This window comes from Indicator indicator, chromosome 2 (genome assembly GCF_027791375.1).
Source record: "Indicator indicator isolate 239-I01 chromosome 2, UM_Iind_1.1, whole genome shotgun sequence".
NCBI lineage: Eukaryota > Metazoa > Chordata > Aves > Piciformes > Indicatoridae > Indicator > Indicator indicator.
The window spans coordinates 13,182,610-13,204,007 of NC_072011.1; the positions used below are offsets into that span (position 1 = coordinate 13,182,610).

Below are 21,398 nucleotides of genomic sequence, written 5' to 3' on the forward strand. Positions count from 1 at the left end.
CAATTGCTTTTCACTTTCCCTAAAATCTACACAATTTGTGTGACTTCAATTCTTATTTAAGTAACAGAATAGCAACAACTTCCAAAAGAAATTTGCCAGGGACCATTAGCAGGTGTGATATTGAGGACCCTCAGCTCTTACCAAGTCAGCCACTGATAATTATTGTGCTCAGTCAATGTCTGGCCACATGCCATTTTCTTCAAAATTACTGGGTCTTTACTACAAGGGAGACCTGTATGCTTGAGTAACAGAAAGGACATAGTCCTGTGATCCAGACACCTTTCTTTGCAGCTTTTACTGTGCTAGAGAGGAGATAAAAGGGATTACAGGGAAGAAAAATATTGTGAGATTGTACAGATGTGTACAGGGCCCTTCGGGAACCACTAGCTTAGACAACTGTTAACATGCTCTTCTCCTAGCAACAGCACCAATAGTTTACAATACATGAAGTTGGATCTCTCACATTCTACTTCCCTTACCTTATTTTTGACCTAACTCAACATCAACAACCACCAGCAACAAACTAGGTTATAAAGCAGATCATTTGGTAGAGATCAGTCTTATTAGCAGTCTCATTGTTCTGACATGCTCTATGCAAATTGTACCAAGTCTACCCTTCAAATCTTAAGGAAAAAAGGCTATGCCAATATTGAGAAATAATAAAGGGGCTGAAGATGTGTGGGGTGTTGGTTTTTTATAAAAAAAAAAAAAATAACACACACACCCCTAAAAAAAAAAAAAAACACTACTCTGAAGAAACAAATAAAACATTAACATAATTTCCATACATACAGAGCATATGAGAGGAATAGAAGACATAAGAAGAAAACACAACCAGATGAAAAAACATGAGTGGTCAAGTGGGCAGATAAGGAGCACATGTTTTTGATAAAACCCTTTCAGTCACAGTACAACTTCAAACTAGTTATTTTTGCTATCTCAAAACACTGACTTTCACGTTACTTTCACCTTTTTCACACTGGTAAGGCAGCTCCAAAGTTAAAGTTAAAAACAAGAACATCAAGCTTGGCCTTTATTCAGAAACACTTCCTCACAAGCAAGGGAAGGGCATAACATAACCAACCAGGCTTATCGACCCCCAGTAGAAGACATCATATGCAAGTCAAGAAAAATAGCTACTAGAAAAACCATAATGGAAAAAGACAACCAAAATCCTAGCCAGAAAAAAAAAAGTAAGAAATGATCAAGCTGACATGCAAAAAACCCAGCAGCATTCTTAAAGACAAAAAAACCTAATCTCTTTCTTCAGTAGAACACACCCCCAGCCTCACTGATCCATATTGCTCTTTTGGAATTCCTAACATAACTACAGCTCTTACTATCACAAAACAGGTCAAATACTCACAAGCTGTAAACTGTAAGACAATGCATCAACCAATCATAAGGCAACAATAACAAGTGAAGAAACTCTAAGTTTACTTTGAATTTTTCCCCTACTCATTCTTTATATCAGCAGCTGTTGCTCAGTGGGAACTCCCTCCCAGCAAATACAGCTGCTGTGTTCCAGCACCATAACTAAAAAGTAAACCAGAGAAGCAGAAATAATCAATTTAGTTTGTCTTTCCTCATTAAGTAAAATGCAGAAAGGGGAAGCACAGATGGATAAGAATAGAGATCTTAAATGTACAAGTTCCCTGCAGTTCAGGGTGGCAGAAGAGGTAAGATATTTCTTATTTATGTATCTAAACACTGCCTATTGTTCCACTCTAACTCTGCTGAAGTTGATAGCAATGCAGAAGGTTGAGCTTTGTCCAGTCCTGCAGACATGCATCAAAAGTCATTCAAGTCACTGCTTATATGTGACAAGCAAAGGACATGTATGCTTACAACAGCAGAGGATAATCTTTCATCTGAAATAAAACCATAATTTTTATGCCAGTTTGTCACTTGGACTTTTAAACAGTAAGCAGCAGCCTATTTTCTTTTGTATAACATAAAAGTTATTTGGAGAAATCCCTGCAGGTCTGTGGCAATGCTCAGAGAGTGTACTGCACCAAACTGAAATTTTCTCCAGTAGCCATTTCACATGAAGTATGAGAGGATGTTTCTTCAGCAAAAGACTACTGCCAGGTGAACTGCTTCTCTAACCTACCACAAAACCTTCTGGTTGTTCTCCTAGGAAACAAAACAGCAGAATTATTTTGTGAATAGAGAATTAACTAGCTTGGTGTTGACTTTTTACTAATCCAAACACACATAAATACAGTTCCCCATCACGCTAGGCAGTCAGAAGCATGTACCTTTACAATATTGTGAATACCACTAAAAAGAGATAACATAACGTGATTAAGATTTTTGCTCGTAAGACCTCTTGCTGCCAGAGCAGAGCTGGACGACTTGCAAGAAAGATGTGGCACAACACTGCTCTCTTGTGGTCAAAGACAGGCAGTTCTGCCGCAGAATGGATCAAATATTTATATCATTTATTTCCAAATACATTTTATTCTGAGACACTCTTTGCTGATCTGGGGTTCACCATAACCAGTGCCCTGCACAATGTGCTGCTACCCCTCTGTTACCTAGAGGAAATTTAGACTCCTGTTTTTGGTTCCCTGAAGTTAAATGCCTAGGTCAGCCTGAAAGACAGACAGGCAGAAAGACAGACAGACAGAGAGACAGACAGAGAGACAGACAGAGAGACAGACAGAGAGACAGACAGAGAGACAGACAGAAAGAAAAGGTATGAATGCAATCGTCCCAATAAAATCCCAAAGCAGGTTCTGTATGGGAAAACTCCTGGTCACATACAGAAAGAATCTGTTTTTAAAAATCTCCTTAAGACTTCCAGGCAAATAGCCTGAATGAAAGCATAAGGAGAAATTAAAAAGTAAACAGGCCTAGAAATATAGCAGGAACAAAAGCACCACATTGTTTTCCCTCTCAACATGCAAGAAAAAGAAAAAAAACAGGAAAAAAAATCAAATTCCTTTTGCTGAAGGAGAGAGCCTGCTGACAGCATTATTGGGGAAAGTAGTGAATATCAGAAAATGAGGCTTTTGATTGTTATTATTAGTTATTAGAACTAATTCTCTATTTAAGAATACCAATGTGCTGGCTTGAGGCCAGACAGATCCTCTCTTGCCCCAAGATGGACAAAAGAATGACACTCACACAAACGGATTGGAGAGTGATGGAAAGTTTAAATGGAAAAGCAATTGGTGAAACTACAAAAACTACAAAGCATAGTGACAAGAACATCCCAAAGCATACAGAGCCCCTCACGTAATACCCAAAGGCTTCCCAATCCTTCCCTTCTCCCACCTGAGGGTCTACCCAAACCCCCAGGGCTCTTTCTTCCCCCCCCCCACTGCTAGGCAAGTCTCAGGCTGGCCAGGTCTGAGACTGCCCCCGCCTCCATTCTCCTCCTGGCATTAGGCCTAGACAGGCCTAAGAGGCCTGAGATACTCCCCCACCATTACCCGATAAGAGAGCATCTCCCACGGGAGCAGAGAGGGAAGAAAGAGGAAGAGAATGATTTCAGAGATGGATTTATAGGGTGCAGGATTTATAGGGTGCAGGATTTATAGGCAGAAATAATCCATTTCCTGTGTCCACCTGATTGGGTTGGACACTCAGGACACCAGAAGCGTATTTCATGTGGCAGTAGCAGGGGGAACCCAGCCTAAACTGCCACAACCAATGAGGCTAATGTCTAGCACAATCAAAAACTGATAAATTATAGTTAGATAAAACGAAGTTATACTGCTGCAGATGAAACTACTGTTTTGATTCCCTAGTACAAAATATCATAGAATCACAGTACATTAGAGGTTGGAATGGGCTTCCAGATATCGAGTCTAACCCCCCTAACCAAAGCAGGATCACCTAGGGTAGCCCACACAGGAATGCATCCAGGTGGGTTTTGAAAGGCTCTGGAGGAAGAGACTCCACAACCTCTCTGGGCAGCCTGTTCCAGTGCTACCTCACCTTCACTGTAAAGAAGTTTCTCCTCATGTTGAGGTGAAATCTTCTATGTTCAAGTTTGAACGCATTGTTCCTTGTCTTGTTTCTGTGCACCACTGAAAAGAGCCTGGCCCCATCCTCTTGACACCCACCCCTCAGACATTTATACACATTGATCCCCTCTCAGTCTTCCCAAGACTAAACAGCCCCAGAGATCTCAGTCTCTCTTCACAGGGGAGATGCTCAAGTCCCCTAACCATCCTCATGGCTCTCTGTTGGATTCTCTCCAGGAGATATGAAAGTAATTTAAGATAAATATACAAAAAGATTGGAACACGTGAAGGTACAAATACAGATTAAAATGCATAAAGATATAAAATCAACGTACCTTTAAGTACATTAAAACCAATGATAAAAAGAAATTATTTCTGTTCGTGACAGGTGTTGAAAAGAGAAAACACTTCTGAAGTAGAGTTTTTAATCAATCTGGGCAAATAATACTGATCTGGAAGGAGCAGTTCTTAGTTGTCATCTTTAGCCTTTACCTACAACATAAGTTTAATTTGTTAAAACTCTGACAGCAGTTAAGACATTGGGTTCCTAAATGCCTTGTTTCGAGGTGATGGACATTGTTATAAACCACTGAAACATCTGCAAGAGGAAAAGGTTTGTCAAAGACCCTTCCAGATTGTGCCTTTCACATCTGTCACACTGCAAGAAGCAAAAGTAGATTTATATAGATATGTAATTAGTCCACGTCTTATTTTTTTTTACATAACTCAAGTTATTTTTCCTCACAACACAAGCATTATTTGTGATGACTTCATTAAGACTCTTCCTTACGGAATCTCTTCTACAACTATTATCCAATACCTGTCCTTTTTTTTCCTATATTGTGCATGTGAACTTCAGCTTCATACTTCAAGGTATTTTGAAAAATAAGGCAAATTTCCTTTATATATCAACAACTTAAAACAGCATCCTGTTCCTTCTACTTAAACTACCTGCTTGGCATCCAAATCTTTTAATTTAAGTTGCACAATTTAAAGTTCACTGGCTTTCTCTGAGGGAAGTTCAGAAGGAGATAGTGACCAAGAAAGTCAACACAGGAAGAAACAGTGCCACCAGAGGGGAACTGAACTGCAATATATATGCTGTACAAAACATATGCAGCATCATAAGAGCAGTGAGGCAAGAGAAAAAAAAATAATTAGTACATCTATTGAAGAAATGCTGCACTAGCTTCACTATTATACAAAATTACCCGAATCAGGAAAAGATATAACCAAATAAAAAGCACATAACCACTGTCTGTAGATTTTATCCACAAAGATTTTTAAAGGCATTTTGGAAGGGGGGGAAAAAAAACCCCAAAGGTATGAGCTGTAAAATGAAACTAGGAAAGGACAGTATATCCTTTCAAAACACTCCCAGAGACAAATCAACTCTATCTTAAAACCTCGAACAAAATCACAGAACCAAGCATTTTAGCAGGAGTTAGTGCCCTAACAGTTATTAGCTGCCTTGTACATCTTTTAACCACCCAGCCTTTAAAACTATCTTAAAGACTACAAAGTCAATACAAAAGTTTACATTACAGGTACTTTGAAAGAATTTGGTCATTAGTCCCTAGACTTACATGTCAAAGAAGTTTCTCTGTATCTCGCAATAATTATCCCAAAAAAAAGAGACAAAAAGGAAAGGAATGGCCTGTGGTCCAGAACACAAGTAGAAATTTGTAAGATGGCAGGCACTAGCGCTGAAAACTAAAGAATATAAAGCATAGTAAAACAAACACATAGATGTAAAAACCTGCTTGGTTTTACACAGTTTTGGCCACTGACAGTTTTCAAATCTAGAGGCTTGTCATTAAAACTTTAAGAGAAGCAGAAAGCTTTCAAGGTCACATCAAATTCCTAAAGGAAGTGTTGTTTACACCAGTTCTCTTAAAAAACTGTAGGTGAACACCAAAACGTCCCAGCTGCAGGTAGCTGCTTCTGTATGTTGAGTAACTTATTCTCAATGAGGTTTTAAAAATAAGCTACTAATAAATGCATGGTTTTCTTCAATATAATGTACTTATATGCATAAAAGGAATGGGATTGTATAAGGCCAATGCCTAAAACAAAAATCAATCAGAATTACCAAGTTATTCACAAATGCCTGTGACACTATACATAGGACAGGTTATTCACACAGCAGTAGATTCTCAATGCCAACCATGTTAAGTATGATGAACACCGGAGAAAGAGGAAAAATAAATTCATATTAATATTGAGAACAATGTTGTTCAGGAAAAAAACCTGCATTTTCTCACAGAAATTGTAATAAGGAGTACACTTTCATCTTAAAACTGAGAGTTACTAAATCAAATCATGCCATTGACTGAAAGTACCTATCAAAGGTCAAATTTTCCATTCTCTCATTACACTGAGCTGATACTGCCCTGATATATCAGAGACCAGACCATCAAAGACAGGGGGGAGCTTTGATAGAAGAGGGTAACATGACTATGCACAGGGCCAAGGTGGCTACTCTGTATGGAGTTCACAGCAGCTGCCAAGCTTAGACAAAGAACCTAGCAAATGCTTGTTTTGAAAATAGAAAGATAGAGAACGTCAAACTGTTACAGACCAAAAGAGGAATGGGAAAAGGTGATATGCTTCCATAATTACTAAATTCATGGGAAAAAAATAAATCTGGAAGACATAATTTTGTAAGAATAAAATAACAAGTCACTTAGCCTCCAGTTTTAGTCAAAAGATAACATTTAACATTAAACCAGAAGTATAAGATTTGGACACTAATGATAGAATTGGTAAGCAGACAGACACCGTTTAAATGACTACCACCTATTTCTATCTCTCTCATCTAACACCTGTACAAATAAGACTCAGCAGTATGAGGGAATCCAGCTGCCAGTCTGCTCTCAAGGAAGCAGAGAAATCAAAGATACATAGGATATACAAGGGACTTATTCAACAGTCCAACTGATGGGATTTTGGATTTATACACCAGGATCATTAGACAAGAGATTAAGTGAAGACAGCTATTATAAGCAGTGGATCATAACAGACTTGTAAATAAGAGAATCCAAGTACTGTGTCAGGAAAAAGATAATCTCTATTTAAAGTAACGTTAGATAATGCACCTGGAGTACTGCGTCCAGTTCTGGAGCCCCTATTACAAGAGGGATATGGACATGCTGGAATGGGTCCCGAGAAGGATGATCAGAGGGCTGGAGCACCTCTCCTATGAGGACAGACTGAAAGAGTTGGGGCTATTCAGTCTGGAGAAGAGAAGGCTCCGAGGTGACCTTCTTGTGGCCTTCCAGTATCTGAAGCGGGCCTACAAGAAAGCTGGGGAGGGACTTTTTAGGATATCAGGTAGTGATAGGAGTAGGGGGAATGGAGCAAAGCTGGAAGTGGGGAGATTCAGATGGGATGTGAGGAAGTTCTTTACCATGAGAGTGGTGAGAGCCTGGAATGGGTTGTCCAGGGATGTGGTTGAGGCCCCATCCCTGGAGGTGTTTAAGGCCCGGCTGGATGAGGCTCTGGCCAGCCTGATCTAGTGGGAGGTGTCCCTGCCCATGGCAACAGGGCTGGAACTAAATGGTCCTTGTGGTTCCTTCCAAACCTGACTGCTTCTATGATTCTAATTTATTTTTTAAATTGTCTAATAAGGTCAGTTATTCAGACACAAAAAAAGTCCACAACTTAAAATCCCAATACCACACACACCTATGATACAAAGAAAATTTTATTTTACAAACTCTTGTTAACAAAACACTACACATGGAGAAGCCAAGGAGTAAGTGAATGTTTATTTATGCAGGGAATTTACATTATGTGCTCACAGATCTCTCTACAAGGCCTTTTTAAACCTAAGACTTCAACTCCCCCGTATTATAATAGGCATTTGATGGCCTACAGTTCAATTACAGCACAAAGTTTCACAAATACAAAAGTTCATCTACTGACCCAAAATAAATTAGAATACTGCTTGCAAGTGGAATATGGATTTGCATCAGCAAACAGCAAAGCAAACTGATGCAACTATACCATTCTAATACAACAGTATTAGCTGCCACTATATACAGTGAGTTGTTACAATATAACACACTAACAAAATGTTTACCACTTATCCTTATTTACAGTGGAGTACAAACAGATCCCACACCTCAGAAAAAGCATCTGTTGGTGTGGCAGCTTTCACTCACACTTCTTTCCTGCATTTCCCAGGTTTCAAACACTACACTCCAGACCAGTAAAAAGCCTTCTTTCGGTCCCATGCATCTCATAAAAGCACCAAATCCACAAGTTTGGCTGTTGGGAAACTAAGAGGGAAGAGTCCATTTTACAAACCCTACAACACCCACACATCAACAGCATAGAAGAGATATTCTAGAGCACATTATAGCTCCTTGCAGCAGTTTCCAAGTGGACCCACCACCTGTACACACAATGAAGTTTCCTTAGATGTCTCCATGAGTTAAATATGAGCTCTCACTTTCCATGCTGGTATCTGTTTAACTTCATCACTTCTTATATGGCTAAATTTTGCATTTGACTTCAGACTGCAACGTCCAACCTGGGGAGCAGGGAAAGCGTTAAACAAACTTATACCCAAGACAACTGAAGGAGTAGATATTTACAATGAAGTGTTGCTGCACTTATCAGTGTAGGAAGAATAAAATCATGTACATGTACAATTTAAGTACATTTATTCTTCAAAACCTCTACAGTAAACAATTAAGAGGCTTGATTACAAGCTCATGAGACTACCCTGCTTTAACCAGAAAAATCCCATTTTTCTGTATTGACACCTGAATATGCTGGCCCTAAGCAGTCTCTCTTCCAGGACTTTATAATTCAGCATTTAGATCCTGGACCGGGAGCTATTCCAGAAACAAGATGTTCCAGGACCTAACTTTGATCTTCCCATCTAGAATCAGGTATGTTAAGTTATGCAACATGATGGTCTGCAGCACCCAAAACACAAGCGTAGCTATTTTTAAGAAATTGCTATTTTTTTCCTTTAGGTGAAAAACTACCCAAAAAAGTCAGAGAGATTTATTAAGACTGCACCTGAGCGGTTGACTTACTACAGTCTGTAAAACACATGATACATTTTGCTTGCAAAGTCCTTGTGGCAGTTGAAATTAAAAGTAAATAAATAAATCATGATAGCTAGAAACACACATCTTAGTTTTCCTTAAGTTTTCAGCCAAGCAGCTAGCCAGGCATATAAGCAGCAGCCTTCAAAGGATGTCTACATTGTTATTTCCCTCTCACTCTTAAAATGTAAAGATAGAATTTCTAAGCAGAGAGAGACTGTTTCAATTACTGCCACCTATTTCTGTCCATCTCATCTAAGCTCTTCCAAGGTTCATGGAAGTCTCTAACAAATAACCAACAGTGGGTAAGTGTTGGCCTGGGTAAGTTGAGGTGGCTTCCACAGGTAGCTCTCTGTTAACCAGTGCTTCAGAATTACCTGAGTCCAATGACTGTCTATTGAACTTCTCTTGTTCATAGCAAAAACTGTATTTTTCATAGGCTTTGCAGCAGCGTTCAGAATCACATCTCATTCTGGATAAAGATGCAAACTGTGTGGAAATGATGCTACCTCAAAGAGAAACATTACAGCTAGTGTTTTAACTTCTGAAGACGTAGCACGTGCTAGCCAGACCTTCCTAGCATCTTTTTTTTGTAAAATTAGTTATTAAGTAACCACTATTACTACCCAAACAGTTTCTATGCATGGCTACCTGCCAGTTATCACCAAATATATGTCTACAGTTTAATGAACTATGAGCTGAATTTTAAGTCGGTCTTCTACATTTTTCCTCTTGGCACATCTAGAAGTGTGTTTACCAGTCTAAATCTACCCAAAATAATTAATCTTTGAGATTGTCCGCCTTGATTATACTTGAAAAAAGCAACTATCTCAGCTGATGGCTTAAAAACGTTATAGGTAAATTGTAGACTCTTTAAAAACCCTGTAATTATCCATGAAAGCAGCAGTCACTACAAAAATAGGAAAATGCATTCTTATATAAAAGCATACCACTGGGATCTCTGGACTAGAAAAGGGGGAGCTATCGAAAGATTGATTTTCTTTGTCCGTGGAGTCATCTTCATCATCATTTTTATGTGCAAATTTCTGCTTTAGTGCATGAGTTAGGAGAGTAACTGGATCCCACTCTGAACTTTGCCTCTTTTTGGGTTTAGAAATAGGAGTACCTCCAGGTGACCTACAAAAGAAAGAAAATAAGTATCTCCTGCTCATCTCATGCTGAACGATCCAAAATCCAGAGATAAAACTTATATATATACACACACACCACACACCCCCATAAATCCCCAATTACACAAATAATGGTGCTAATGTTATTTTTTATCAGCAGTTACCTGAATAGGAACAATGCAAGTACACACAGCAACTCAATCAGACTTTTAGTTTTGAAGTACAACTCCATGCTGTTCCACAAAGAAAAATCAGAAGTAAATCAATAGAAATTATTAAAGTAAGGCAAATAAATAATGAGGAAACAAAACCTTTCTTAGCAGGCCTCGTTCATAAGTTATATTGACTTACATTAGTAACTCAATATATATAGTATATGTAAGTTACATTAGTAGGAAACTCCTGCTAACATATTTCATAACCATTGTAAACATAACTTGATTTAAACTCAATTTTAATTTTGGAACAGTATGCTTTCCTATGCTCTCACAAGAAAGAGCAAACTTACAAAATTCCTCAGAGCAATTATTGCTAAATAAAAGAATCACTTTAAGTCAAACACACAAACAGGTGATCATAAAGCCCTGTTTATAAAGTACGTCTTGAGTTGAGTGGTTTATCTATATAAAAAATTATCATCAGATTTGGAACAAAGTCTTCAAAGAGTTTTTCGCTCCAAGTGAGCACCTGAGCATCTGAACATGATTTTATAGTCAAAAAGTAAAAAACTGGGTACTTTAATTTGGCAGAACTATTTTACCAAATTCAAAATCCAAAGATACCAAAAACATATAACACCAAAACAACACCTGCACCACAAAACCTAACAGAAATATGAAAGACTTGGTGTGGCCCTGGGCAGCCTGATCTAGTTGGAGGTGTTCCTGCTAACTGCAGGGGGCTTGGACAAGATGATCTTCCAACCCAATGCGATAGGAGAATCTGTGAAAAGCTAGTAACTAGCCCAAGAAAATAAACCATAAGTAAGATTTTGTAACCATTGAGATATCTGAATAAAAAAAAAAATTGTTTTTAAATTAAAAAACAAATACCTAGAGATATTCAAGACATCTACTAGTGAAGCATTACCTCCAGGCCAATCAGCCATACCTATTAATGCACACTGAACTGACAGCAACGAGTTTAAAGTCTGGCAGCTACAGTACATGTTGTTTAACATGAAATCTGATTGACTTCATCCTTCCTGTAAAATTAAGATCTTAAGAGCACTTGGCCAATGTGTAAGCTGGTACTCAAGGGGTAGAAACTGATCTTCAGGTTCTCAGCACCTGAGAACAGAAGTCTCCCCTTTATAGTGCACACATTAAACTGTCAGACTGCTGCTTTAGAGATTATAGTGCTTTTGATCACCATTACACCCTCCAACAACATAAATTAATTATTCTGTTAAGTTCTGCCCTCAGAATAGAGGAAGATGTCTAAAACCAGAAAGCACTTCAGATGCAAACCTACCACTTCCTACTAACTATGCCCTCAGCTCAACATTATGTTTAACACTGTCAAACTGAACACTTACTTCACTCCCTGTACATGGAATTATATGGGGGAAAAAAAAAAAGGCACAAAAAAACCCCACAAAAAACAACCCCCACAGGTAAGGAAACATTCAAGTTTACCCAAGCATGTTTTATATTTGCTTTACTGACTCTAAAAATGTCATCAGAAGTGTAACATGGAAGACAGGGAGGTGATTCAAGCATGGCTTTACTAGGGGCAAATCCTGCATGACCAACCTAGCGGCTTTCTACAATAAAGTGACTACGTCAGTAGATAAGGGATGACCTATGGATGTGATCTATTTGAACTTCTACAAGGTCTTTGATATAGTCCCTCACAACATCCTGCTTGCCAAATTGGAGAGATATGGATTTGATGGACTGTTCTGTGGATAAGGAATTGGCTGGATCGTCACATCTACAGAGTAGTGCTCAATGGCTTGAAGTCCAGATGGAGAGCAGTGACAAGTGGTGTCCCTGAGGGGTCTGTACTGGCACCTGTGCTGTTTAATATTTTTATCAAGGATATAGACAGTAGGATTGAGTGCACCAGCAGCAAGTTTTCAGATGACACCAAGCTGAGTGGTGCTGTCGATATGCCAGAGGGACAGAATGTCATCCAGAAGGACCTGGACAAGCTGGAGAGGTGGGCCCAGGTGAACCTCATGAGGTTCAATAAGAGCAAGTGCAGGGTTCTGCACCTGGGCCAGAACAATCCTTACTATTAATATAGACTGGGGGATGAGGTGATAGAATGCAGCCCTGTGCAAAAGGACTTGGGGGAGTGCTGATGGACAAGAAGATGGACAGGAACAGACAGTGTGCACTTCTAGCCTAGAAGGCTATCCTGGGCTGCATAAAAAGATGCATTGCCAGCATCTCCAGAGAGGTGATTCTGCCATTTTACTCTGCTCTGGTGAGACTTCACCTGGAGCACTGTGTACAGGTCTGGAGCCTTCAATACAGAAAGGACATGGACCTGATGGAGAGAGTCCAGAAGAGGGTCACAAAAATGATCAGGGGGTTGGAGCACCTCTGCTACAGGACAGGCTGAGGGAGCTGGGGTTGTTCAGCCTGGAGAAGAGGAGGCTCTGGGGAGACCTAATAGCAGCCTTCCAGTACCTGAAGGGGGCATACAAGTTTACAAAGGCCTGCAGTGACAGGACAAGGGGCAATGGCTTCAAACTAGAGAAGAGCAGATTTAGATTGGATGTTAGGAACAGGTTCTTTACCACAAAGGTGGTAGAACACCGGAACAGGTTGCCCAGGGAGGTGTGGTTGGGGCCCCATCCCTGGAGACACTCAAAGTGAGGCTCAAAGGGCTCTGGATAGCCTGATCTAGTTGAGAATGCCCCTGCTGACTGCAGAGAGGGTTTGGACTAGATGACCTTCACGGGTCCCTTCCAACCCAGACAATTCTATGATTCTAAAGACATGCTTTACAGTTACATGCAGATAATTGTGCTAGTCATTTTCAGAAATAAAGCTCAAGGTTAAGAAAATGCTGAAATAAGAACACATTAAGTTTTAGTAATCTACATTCTTCCCACATTAACAGCTCAAAATACTCATTACAGACTCACTTGTTCTTACCTACTTTTTCAACTTGTGAAGTTCAAAAAAGACACCTTACAAACTCTATTACACCTAGCACAGGAAACACACTGACCTGAAGAAGTACTGCAGGCTTCAGTGTGAGCTGTGCTTACCATCAGAACAGCAGACCACTAGAAATATTTATCATCCAACTGCACTACTGAAATACAGATTTACAATACTTTCAGCAAAAGATAAAGCATGTATTTTCTTTAATAATTCAAAGCCAGGACCAAGATACTTTGGTAAACTAGTGGTAATGTACTCAGTGTTTCCCCATGGATTTCTCCTTTCACAGTGAACCCAAGATGTTTATTTCTTCAGTTCCGTTTCCCTTGACCGTGTGTACAACTTTGTAGATCTCCAGACACCAATCCACCCACCTCCCCACACCAACCTGAGATCTTTATACTGAAGCAGCAGACTGCTGTTAAATGCTGTGATATTCAGCATGTTTTAAATGCACCTAAAAGTCATGTTGCAAGTATTCCAAGCTGTGAACTCAGAAGACGCCAGCTTCAGTTTGTCAAGCAGTAGCTGCTCAGTGAATGATGTTTCACATTGGTGTTCTCTGATGCTACTTAAGTGCTGTGAAGCTTCTCACCTTAGCTTACTCAGACACACATTCAATTCTGCCTACCTTTCAACAGCTCGCAGCTGAACTTTGCTTAGGTCCTTCAGAACGTCCATCATTCTAGGAACGTTCTTTGTCCCCTGGTGATCAGCGCCATCGGCCGCAGATGACCCCTGGTTTCTTGCAGCACGACGTTGTTGTACGAGTTCAGTCACTGAATTACTGGCATCCACACCAGATGGTACACAAGAAGGAAGCGAAGGAGGTGAGGGAATTGCAAAGTGATTGTGAGAGACGGACAGCGGCGTAGAGGTCATGGCTGGCACTGAGTAATATCCATTTGGAGTGCTGCATGCTTGAAAGGCTTCTGGATGTAGTTATAAAAGAAAAATAGTGACATTATTTTTAGTAAGTTACATCTAGGATGAACTCAGTTTTCAGTCAAGATATCCCCTTTAAAGGACTTCTGTACACACCTCACATTATACAACAGAACTCTGTTTAAAATAAAGAACCTTTTTATTTCAAAGCCACAGAATTTGAACACATGAAATAATGAATTTGAGGAGCCTTCTGCTGCACCAATTTTTTCTCTGTTTTCTACCTAAGCACTAGATAAATCCAACAGCAAAGCTGCCTGTGACTACACAGTTTATTCTTAATAGTCTGAAGGTTACAATAAATCACACAAAAGTAAAGATAACTACAAAACATGAAATACAGACTACAGTACTGAGGCAGTGCAGAAGAGATAAAAGAAGAGCCAACAAAACATCTATCTGAATCACAGGGATGCTTCACAACAGCACTCAAAGGTAGCTACCTCATGCAAGTCCAAATATCTCAACTATCACAGTGAGGTTAGCCTGAAAATAAGACAATCAAAACCTCAAAAGTCATAAAGAGAGGGGAAAAAAAGTCACAAGATCTTCAGTATGAACTTCTATCTTTGATACTGTAGCAATGCATCTATATGCAGCATTTGCTTTTGTAAAACCTGAACCTGACAGACTTAGAATACTTTTTCTATTCTGCATTATATTTTGTATAACTTGTCAGAAACAGTACAAAACCCAAAAAGGATAGTTAATAGTCTGTAACAGTAATTAGCAGCCTATGGATAGTGCTGCCACTCGTTCAGAACATGGAAAGGGTGCTACTCATTCCAAAACATGGAAATGAGTATAAAGTTCAGCTAAGATCAACTGCATTGGTAAAGAGAATTAAAAAAAAAAAAAAAAGAAAGGAGGAAGGGCAAGGAGCATTGGCAAATAAAAAAAAAAAAAAAGGAAACAAAGAAACAAAATGCTATGTTCTGTACATGTAGATGGTTGGATTAGACAATCTCTAGAGGTCCCACCCAACCCCTAACGTTCTGTGATTCTCTATCAACATCAGACACAGCAGGTTATAAAAAGGAATTCTAATAAGAAATAATGAAAATAAAATTTTTAAAACATTAAAAAGGAAACAAAAATTTGTTTTCTTCAAACAAGAAGGGCTTACGTGATGGAATGCTTCCCAATGTCTGTGCTGAAACAATGGCAGCAATCTGAGCACGAAGAAAGGTTAGCTCATCCTCAAGCGCAGAAATTTTCTGGAGTGCTGCTTGATTAACACGATTGTCTTTTTGTGCACTGTTTTCTGGAACACTTTGTATTGAATCCACAGATGGAAGTTGGTAATGATATGCTGCATTTTTGTCTTTTCTCTGTAATTCAGTCCTAGAGAGCACCAAAAGACAGTTTCAAAAGGCTAATCCAACAATGGAAAACTGAAAAATGACTGTCTGCTCAGGCAAGTTGTCATTCAGCAAGACTCAGATTTGCAAACTATTTAAGAAAATTGTAGAGTTTTAGCTATTAGAACCTTAATTTTAAGTCTCCCTTTGCTCAAGTACAAATCAGACTCTTGAAAACCCATCACAAAACATAGTCTAGTAATTTATTCAGAGACAGATCATTGTGCTACAAGTCTCATGATTAATTTTAAAAATTGTTTCAAGTCTGCAGAAATAACCTTAAGATATAGAATGAGTGCAAACAAATAATGAAATAAAGAAATTGATTTTACCTACTCAAGATGCTCTAAGTTTTGATTGAAACAAAACCAGACTGTTTCCCTTAATGATTCTGCAACTTCAAATCAGACCTGCAGCATTGCTTTCTGATTTGCAAAAAATCTTGCTCTTCACACAGGCTCAGAAGATGTTGGTATTTATTACAATACTTGTTCTTAAAAAACATCCCACAGAGCCAGGAGAGAAGGAATAAAGAATTAAAACAACAAAAAAAATGAACTTTCATGGGTCTGTGAATCAGACTCACTAAAGAACAGCAGAAGCAAGACAAAACAGGCCACAGTTTTTCTTAAGAACGTTCTTGCTCTTGCACTATTCTACAGCTGCTGCAAAAAAGCCTTCTATAACTCAACAGCAACATCTAAGGAATCACAAGATAAGACACAATTCTACCAAAACTTATCAAATAAAGTGTGTTATATCATCAGTTTCTTGCTGTTTCACTACCTGCAAGCAGCACAAAGACCACAGAAAAACATATGCCAATATGAAGAACTACATTGTCCAGCACAGATAAAGTACAAATAAAGTGTTCAAATTTTAATCTTGGTTCTGACTCACTCACCTTCTAATTGTGAATAGATCCTTTAGAGAAACAGTAAGCTAAATTCCTAGTTCTTATCTAGTGGGGGGACAAAGTCCTAAATAGGACTTCTATACTATGTGTCTGTGCATTTCTGGATAATTTGTCATTTCACAGGACTTGTAATATTTTATAACTGTAAAAGCATTTCCTTTTTGCACTCTGTAAAAGCTAACAAAAATGATAAAATCTACATTCAAGGTAATTTTTAAAATAAATAATTGTGATTTTCTTTCCATAAAAGCAACCATCAACACATAACACTGTAGTAATCAATGACAAAAGGAGAAACTTCAATTTTTTTCTTGTTCTCCCCTTTATAACGTTTAACAAAACACCTATAAACTGATAAGAATAATCTTATTGCATATTGCAATATTCAAGTTTTCCTTAAACAGTCTGTAAGCAAAAACAAATTAAAACATCAGTAATGCTTCTGACCTTCTATTAGGCATAGAAAAAAAAGAGGATGCAGTTTCAGAAATATTTCAGGCAAGAACCTTTTACAGAGTAAAAGTTTCCAGGTAAGCAGGAACTGCCTCCCTAAAAACCCCGAAATTTTCCAGAGCTGGAAGAGTTGGTTTAGCTGGAACCCTGACAGGGCTAGGAAAAAAAAAAATAGAAAAGAAAAGGAACAAAAAGAACAAAACAAACAAACAAAAAAACACCACCACTCCCCCCCCCCAAAAAAAAAAAAAATCCCAAAACAACAACACCCAAACAAGAAAAACCCCACAAAACCAAAACCAACATCAAGGGATAAAAGCACACACTACAAATAAGAGTGATATAAGTTACTTTTATTATTTCTTTCTATGCACATATTCTGTTTTTACTTACCTAAGTCTAGTAAATGCTTCTCCTGCATCATTTGCTACCCACAGGACATCAGCAAGTGATGGAGCTACAGGAGTTGGAGCTGTGCTTTGCTCACCATTACACAATGGACTTGAGTCTTGAACAAACTAAAACCAAACAAAAAGTATGAACAGAAAACAGATTTAGCACATACTAGAAATTGATTCTTTTGCTGAAGCAACTTCAAATAGCACTGTAATTCAAATTGAAAACAGCGAGCATAAGTGGTGCAACACAAGAGGTACACAAGCTAAGAACAGGAAAGCTATCACTATGTTAATAAACTTGAAAACTTAAATAGTTCAAGCATATGTATAACAACAAATCACCTACTTGAAAATAAGGTCTTGGGTAGGGCTCCAAGGAAAGAATTGTCCCAAGTCTACGGACAACACTTCGAGTAGATCCATATTCCTTTTTCTGGCAAACAGCTATGACCTAAAACTCAGAATAACTTTTAATCTGAGAAACAAAATCAAAGTCCCCCCTTCTTACAAAGTTATTTAATAATTCAATGCTATATGCAACCCAATGTAAGACAACAATGTTAACCTAACTTTGTAACGCCCTTCTCTAGCTGAAAGTCCACAGAGGAATATGCCAGTATTTACAGACTGTTTTCAAAACACTGCCAACACATGGCCTGTACTCAGCATATTTTGGAGTGGCACGAATGCCAACAAAGAATGTAGCAGCTACATCACACAGCCAGTAATATTCAGAGATACTGACAAAAGTGTGTACCTGAATATCCACACGCATTTATATCAGTCTTGGGGGGAAAAAAATTAGTAAAGAAGCCAAATAATTTTAACGTACCTTGACCTGATACTTTCTTACAACTGCATATAACCGCTGGAGATGCCTTCTTGATGAGGCTGCTGAAGGAAGGCATGTTCTGATTGTACGACTGATACTGCTGCTGAGTATGTGGGTTTCCAAAAATATGGCCTGTCAAAAAAACGCAAGCAATTACTCCCGACACAAAACCAGAAAATATGGCAGGATAGTTCTGTCAGACTAGTACTCCTACAAGGCCTTCAGCAATTCCACATAAACTATGAATCTCCTCAGAACTACAAGATGCAGCATTGCCTGACTATTGACACCCACCCGCTAAAGAGCTGCTCCTAAACTGCTCCTGTAACCACAGGCCCCGACGCTGCGTGAACCTTTTCGGTTTCCCAGACAATAGCTTTCCCAGGTGTCTGAAAACCTGGAATAACTGCTTCTTGGGAACCGCTATACAGCCTTTTATTTAAAACAGCAAAGGCTTAACAGGGTAAATCACTGATTTTCTTTTTCCCTGTCCAGAAAAAAAAAAAGAACTTTTGAATGGCCGTATCAAAACAGCGAACCCATATAGTTCCACGCCAGGGCAGCGTGTCTGACCGTACGAGCTATGCTCTCCCACACCGGCAAACCCAGCAGCACGCTAGAAGCAAAGCAGGTGGCGGCTCCGAGGAAACAGCCCTTCCTCTCCGCAGCCATGCAGACCAGCCGCCCCGGCCCCGCACTAGCAGGTCTGCACGCGCCTCGCGGTAAGACACAGCCACCCCTTCCTTCCACCTTGGACTCTTACCTGGTCGGGCGGCCAGCCGAAGTACTCCAGCACCCTCCGGAGAAGATTCAGCAGCAGCACCATGACCGCCGCACCCGCTGCAAGGCAACAGAGGTCGCCGCTCCGCCACAAGCAGACAGATCTTCGCGGCACTCCCACCTCACCAGGAGCAGCCTCGGCCGCCAGCGAGCAAGGAGAGGCCGCACCCTCTTACCCCTTGCCCCAAACACCCGCCTCAGGCTACCGCCGAGGGATACAGCAGAGCCCCACAGCCCAGCTAAGAGGCTCGGCTGCACCAATCAGGAGCAGGGACTAGGCAGACAACAAATCACACCAATAAGAAGCAGACAGTGCTCAGGGCAGAGCCAATAAGGGGACGTGGCGGGGGCTGAGCTCGCGGGGGGTGTCGGGAGGGGGAGGGCGTTTGAAAGCCGCCACGAAGCCAACCGCTGCACGCCGCTTCCCGCAGGCGGCCTTGACCGGTGTCTGCCCGGGCTGACAGCCAGCACCGGGCAGCGGGTTCCAGTGACTGCTGTAGAGATGTGCTGGGTGAGGAGGGGGTGGGTGTAGCACCCAGGCCAGTTCGCATGTCAGAATGCTAGAAGTTGTTGTATTCTTGAGAAAATGTAACCTCCACCTGAAGAAACCTTAGGGCAAGAAGATGTGATTGTACTCAAAGTTGTTAAACCGAGATGAGATGCTTTCATTCAGAGAACTAAAAGCCAAGATAGCTGCAGTTTCCATACATAAAACAGTCAAAACACTAACTGCCTGACAGCATCTGACCCCACTGAGCTCCCCCATGTAGCTGTGGATGCTGTACTTGCTCTTCTCTCTTGCTTGTCATGATTTCTGCTGTTTTGCAGAATGTTGGAAGCCTCAAGAAAGCCAGGAGTGTAACAGAAGACTGCTACTGAGAGAAGAAACGTGGAGATCTTCTTCCTCAAGCTATAGAATTAGTGGGTTTTGCTCGTACCTACAACTTCTTTCAATGTCTGGCAACGCTAATTTAAAAATTTATCTTAAATTTCTTGAAAGCTTTATTATTAGACATTTTCTTTATTCGCCCTTACAGGTGTGTCTCAGCAACAGTTCCTAAACAAAATTCTCTAGTTGCAACATAGTTGCAATGTATTTGTTACCGCCCTTCCCTACAATCCCTAACTTGTCATGATCATTCCTGTTTTAAGAGCAAACACAAAGAAGGAATAGCACTGGCGACACAAACTGTAATAACAGCACAAATCTGTTTCAGGGGCTTAGGAGGGTTTAAACCTGAGCAGAGGAAGGGTAAGAAGTTTTAATCGATTTCTTAAAAAAAAAAAAAAAAAAAATGTACTTCTCACTCACCCCCCCAAAACCAACTTACTAAGGAAGGGGGCATGTCAGCACAATTGGATGGGAACACATGATTCCCCAACACAGCTAAGAGGCACGGTGTCAGCAGCAAAAAGGCAGTTCAGATTGACTGCACCACCACCAATAAAAGGCTGCTTTAGAATCACAGTTGCCAGCTGGGAACTCCTACAGAGATCCTTCAAATCAGCAAGTGCAACTCTGAACAGCACAGATGAGACCTGCAGGATCTCCTTAACAAAAGGATTTTCTGAAAGACCATCTTTAAGGAATTATGAAGTGGTATGGGGCTTAAAATTTAATGCTGCAGCTGGGTAACAACTCTTCTTTTGAAAGACCAGCACAACAGAAGTAATGCAGGAAAGGGTTAATCCCATGTAGCTGCCCACCCATTGCAGTAATGCCAGTGATTGTTCTTGGGAAGTAAGAGGATGTGAGACTTCATTCCAAACCAAGAAACTGGATGAGTGCATGGAGTGTTGACTAAGAACATGGCTATTGGATTCTGGGGGGTTTGGTGCCTGGTGAAATGGATGTCTGCCTTTGTTTGAACTGCAGGGATAACCTCAAACTTCATATGCACACCATGCAGAGATGAAGCAGACTCAGAAACTGCTCCATTGCTGAAGTCAATGAGTCAGACTGAACTCCTGCACTCAAAGGCAGGACATTTAAAGGTTAGATAAAGGTTAGACATTTTATACCAGTAGAATGCTTGAATTTTTTTTCCCTGAGGATCCATCAATGACAGTCTTCACCTTCCAATTTGAGAGAAGCACAAAATGTATTGAACTTCCATTCACAACAGTCATAACAACTACTTCAGTAGTACCAAATGAAAAACTCAAACATGTTTTGTCTTACCACAACAGAAAAATTCACTATTGATGTTCAAAGGACTAGTAAATGCTGAAGCAATAGTTTGGTATTTAAAAAAAAATAAATAAAAAATCAACTCCCACTTACTTTGTTTCTTACAGATCTCTGATAGACTGCAACTTGCATGTTCAACCAGATTACTTTTAAAAACCTGCTTGAACTAAGGTAATTTATGGCTGTCACCACATGTTCCATAATCAAATGACATTTTTAATAAACTGCAC

At 39.8% G+C, this 21,398-nt stretch overlaps 1 protein-coding gene across 1 annotated transcript; it reads right to left on the reverse strand.

The window, feature by feature from the left end:
* Positions 1–8,415: 8,415 nt before the first annotated feature.
* MTFR2 (mitochondrial fission regulator 2) lies at positions 8,416–19,023 on the reverse strand. Its single transcript, XM_054399180.1, has 8 exons — positions 18,961–19,023; positions 18,198–18,329; positions 17,712–17,816; positions 17,361–17,485; positions 15,364–15,581; positions 13,924–14,224; positions 9,991–10,177; positions 8,416–8,514 (listed from the first exon to the last, which is right to left on the reverse strand). Exons 1-8 carry the CDS (start codon positions 19,021–19,023, stop codon positions 8,416–8,418), a joined length of 1,230 nt encoding a protein of 409 aa, XP_054255155.1.
* Positions 19,024–21,398: the final 2,375 nt, after the last annotated feature.

What these genes read in the sequence shown, in the direction of transcription:
- MTFR2 (XM_054399180.1), bottom strand. Translation starts at nt 19,023, where the DNA reads ATGGTGCTGCTGCTGAATCTTCTCCGGAGGGTGCTGGAGTACTTCGGC. An exon ending in TCGGCTGGCCGCCCGACCAG is followed by an intron (nt 18,330 to 18,960) that starts GTAAGAGTCCAA and finishes TTTTTTTGACAG; the next exon opens with GCCATATTTTTGGAAACCCA. An exon ending in ACCCAAGACCTTATTTTCAA is followed by an intron (nt 17,486 to 17,711) that starts GTAGGTGATTTG and finishes GTTTGGTTTTAG; the next exon opens with TTTGTTCAAGACTCAAGTCC.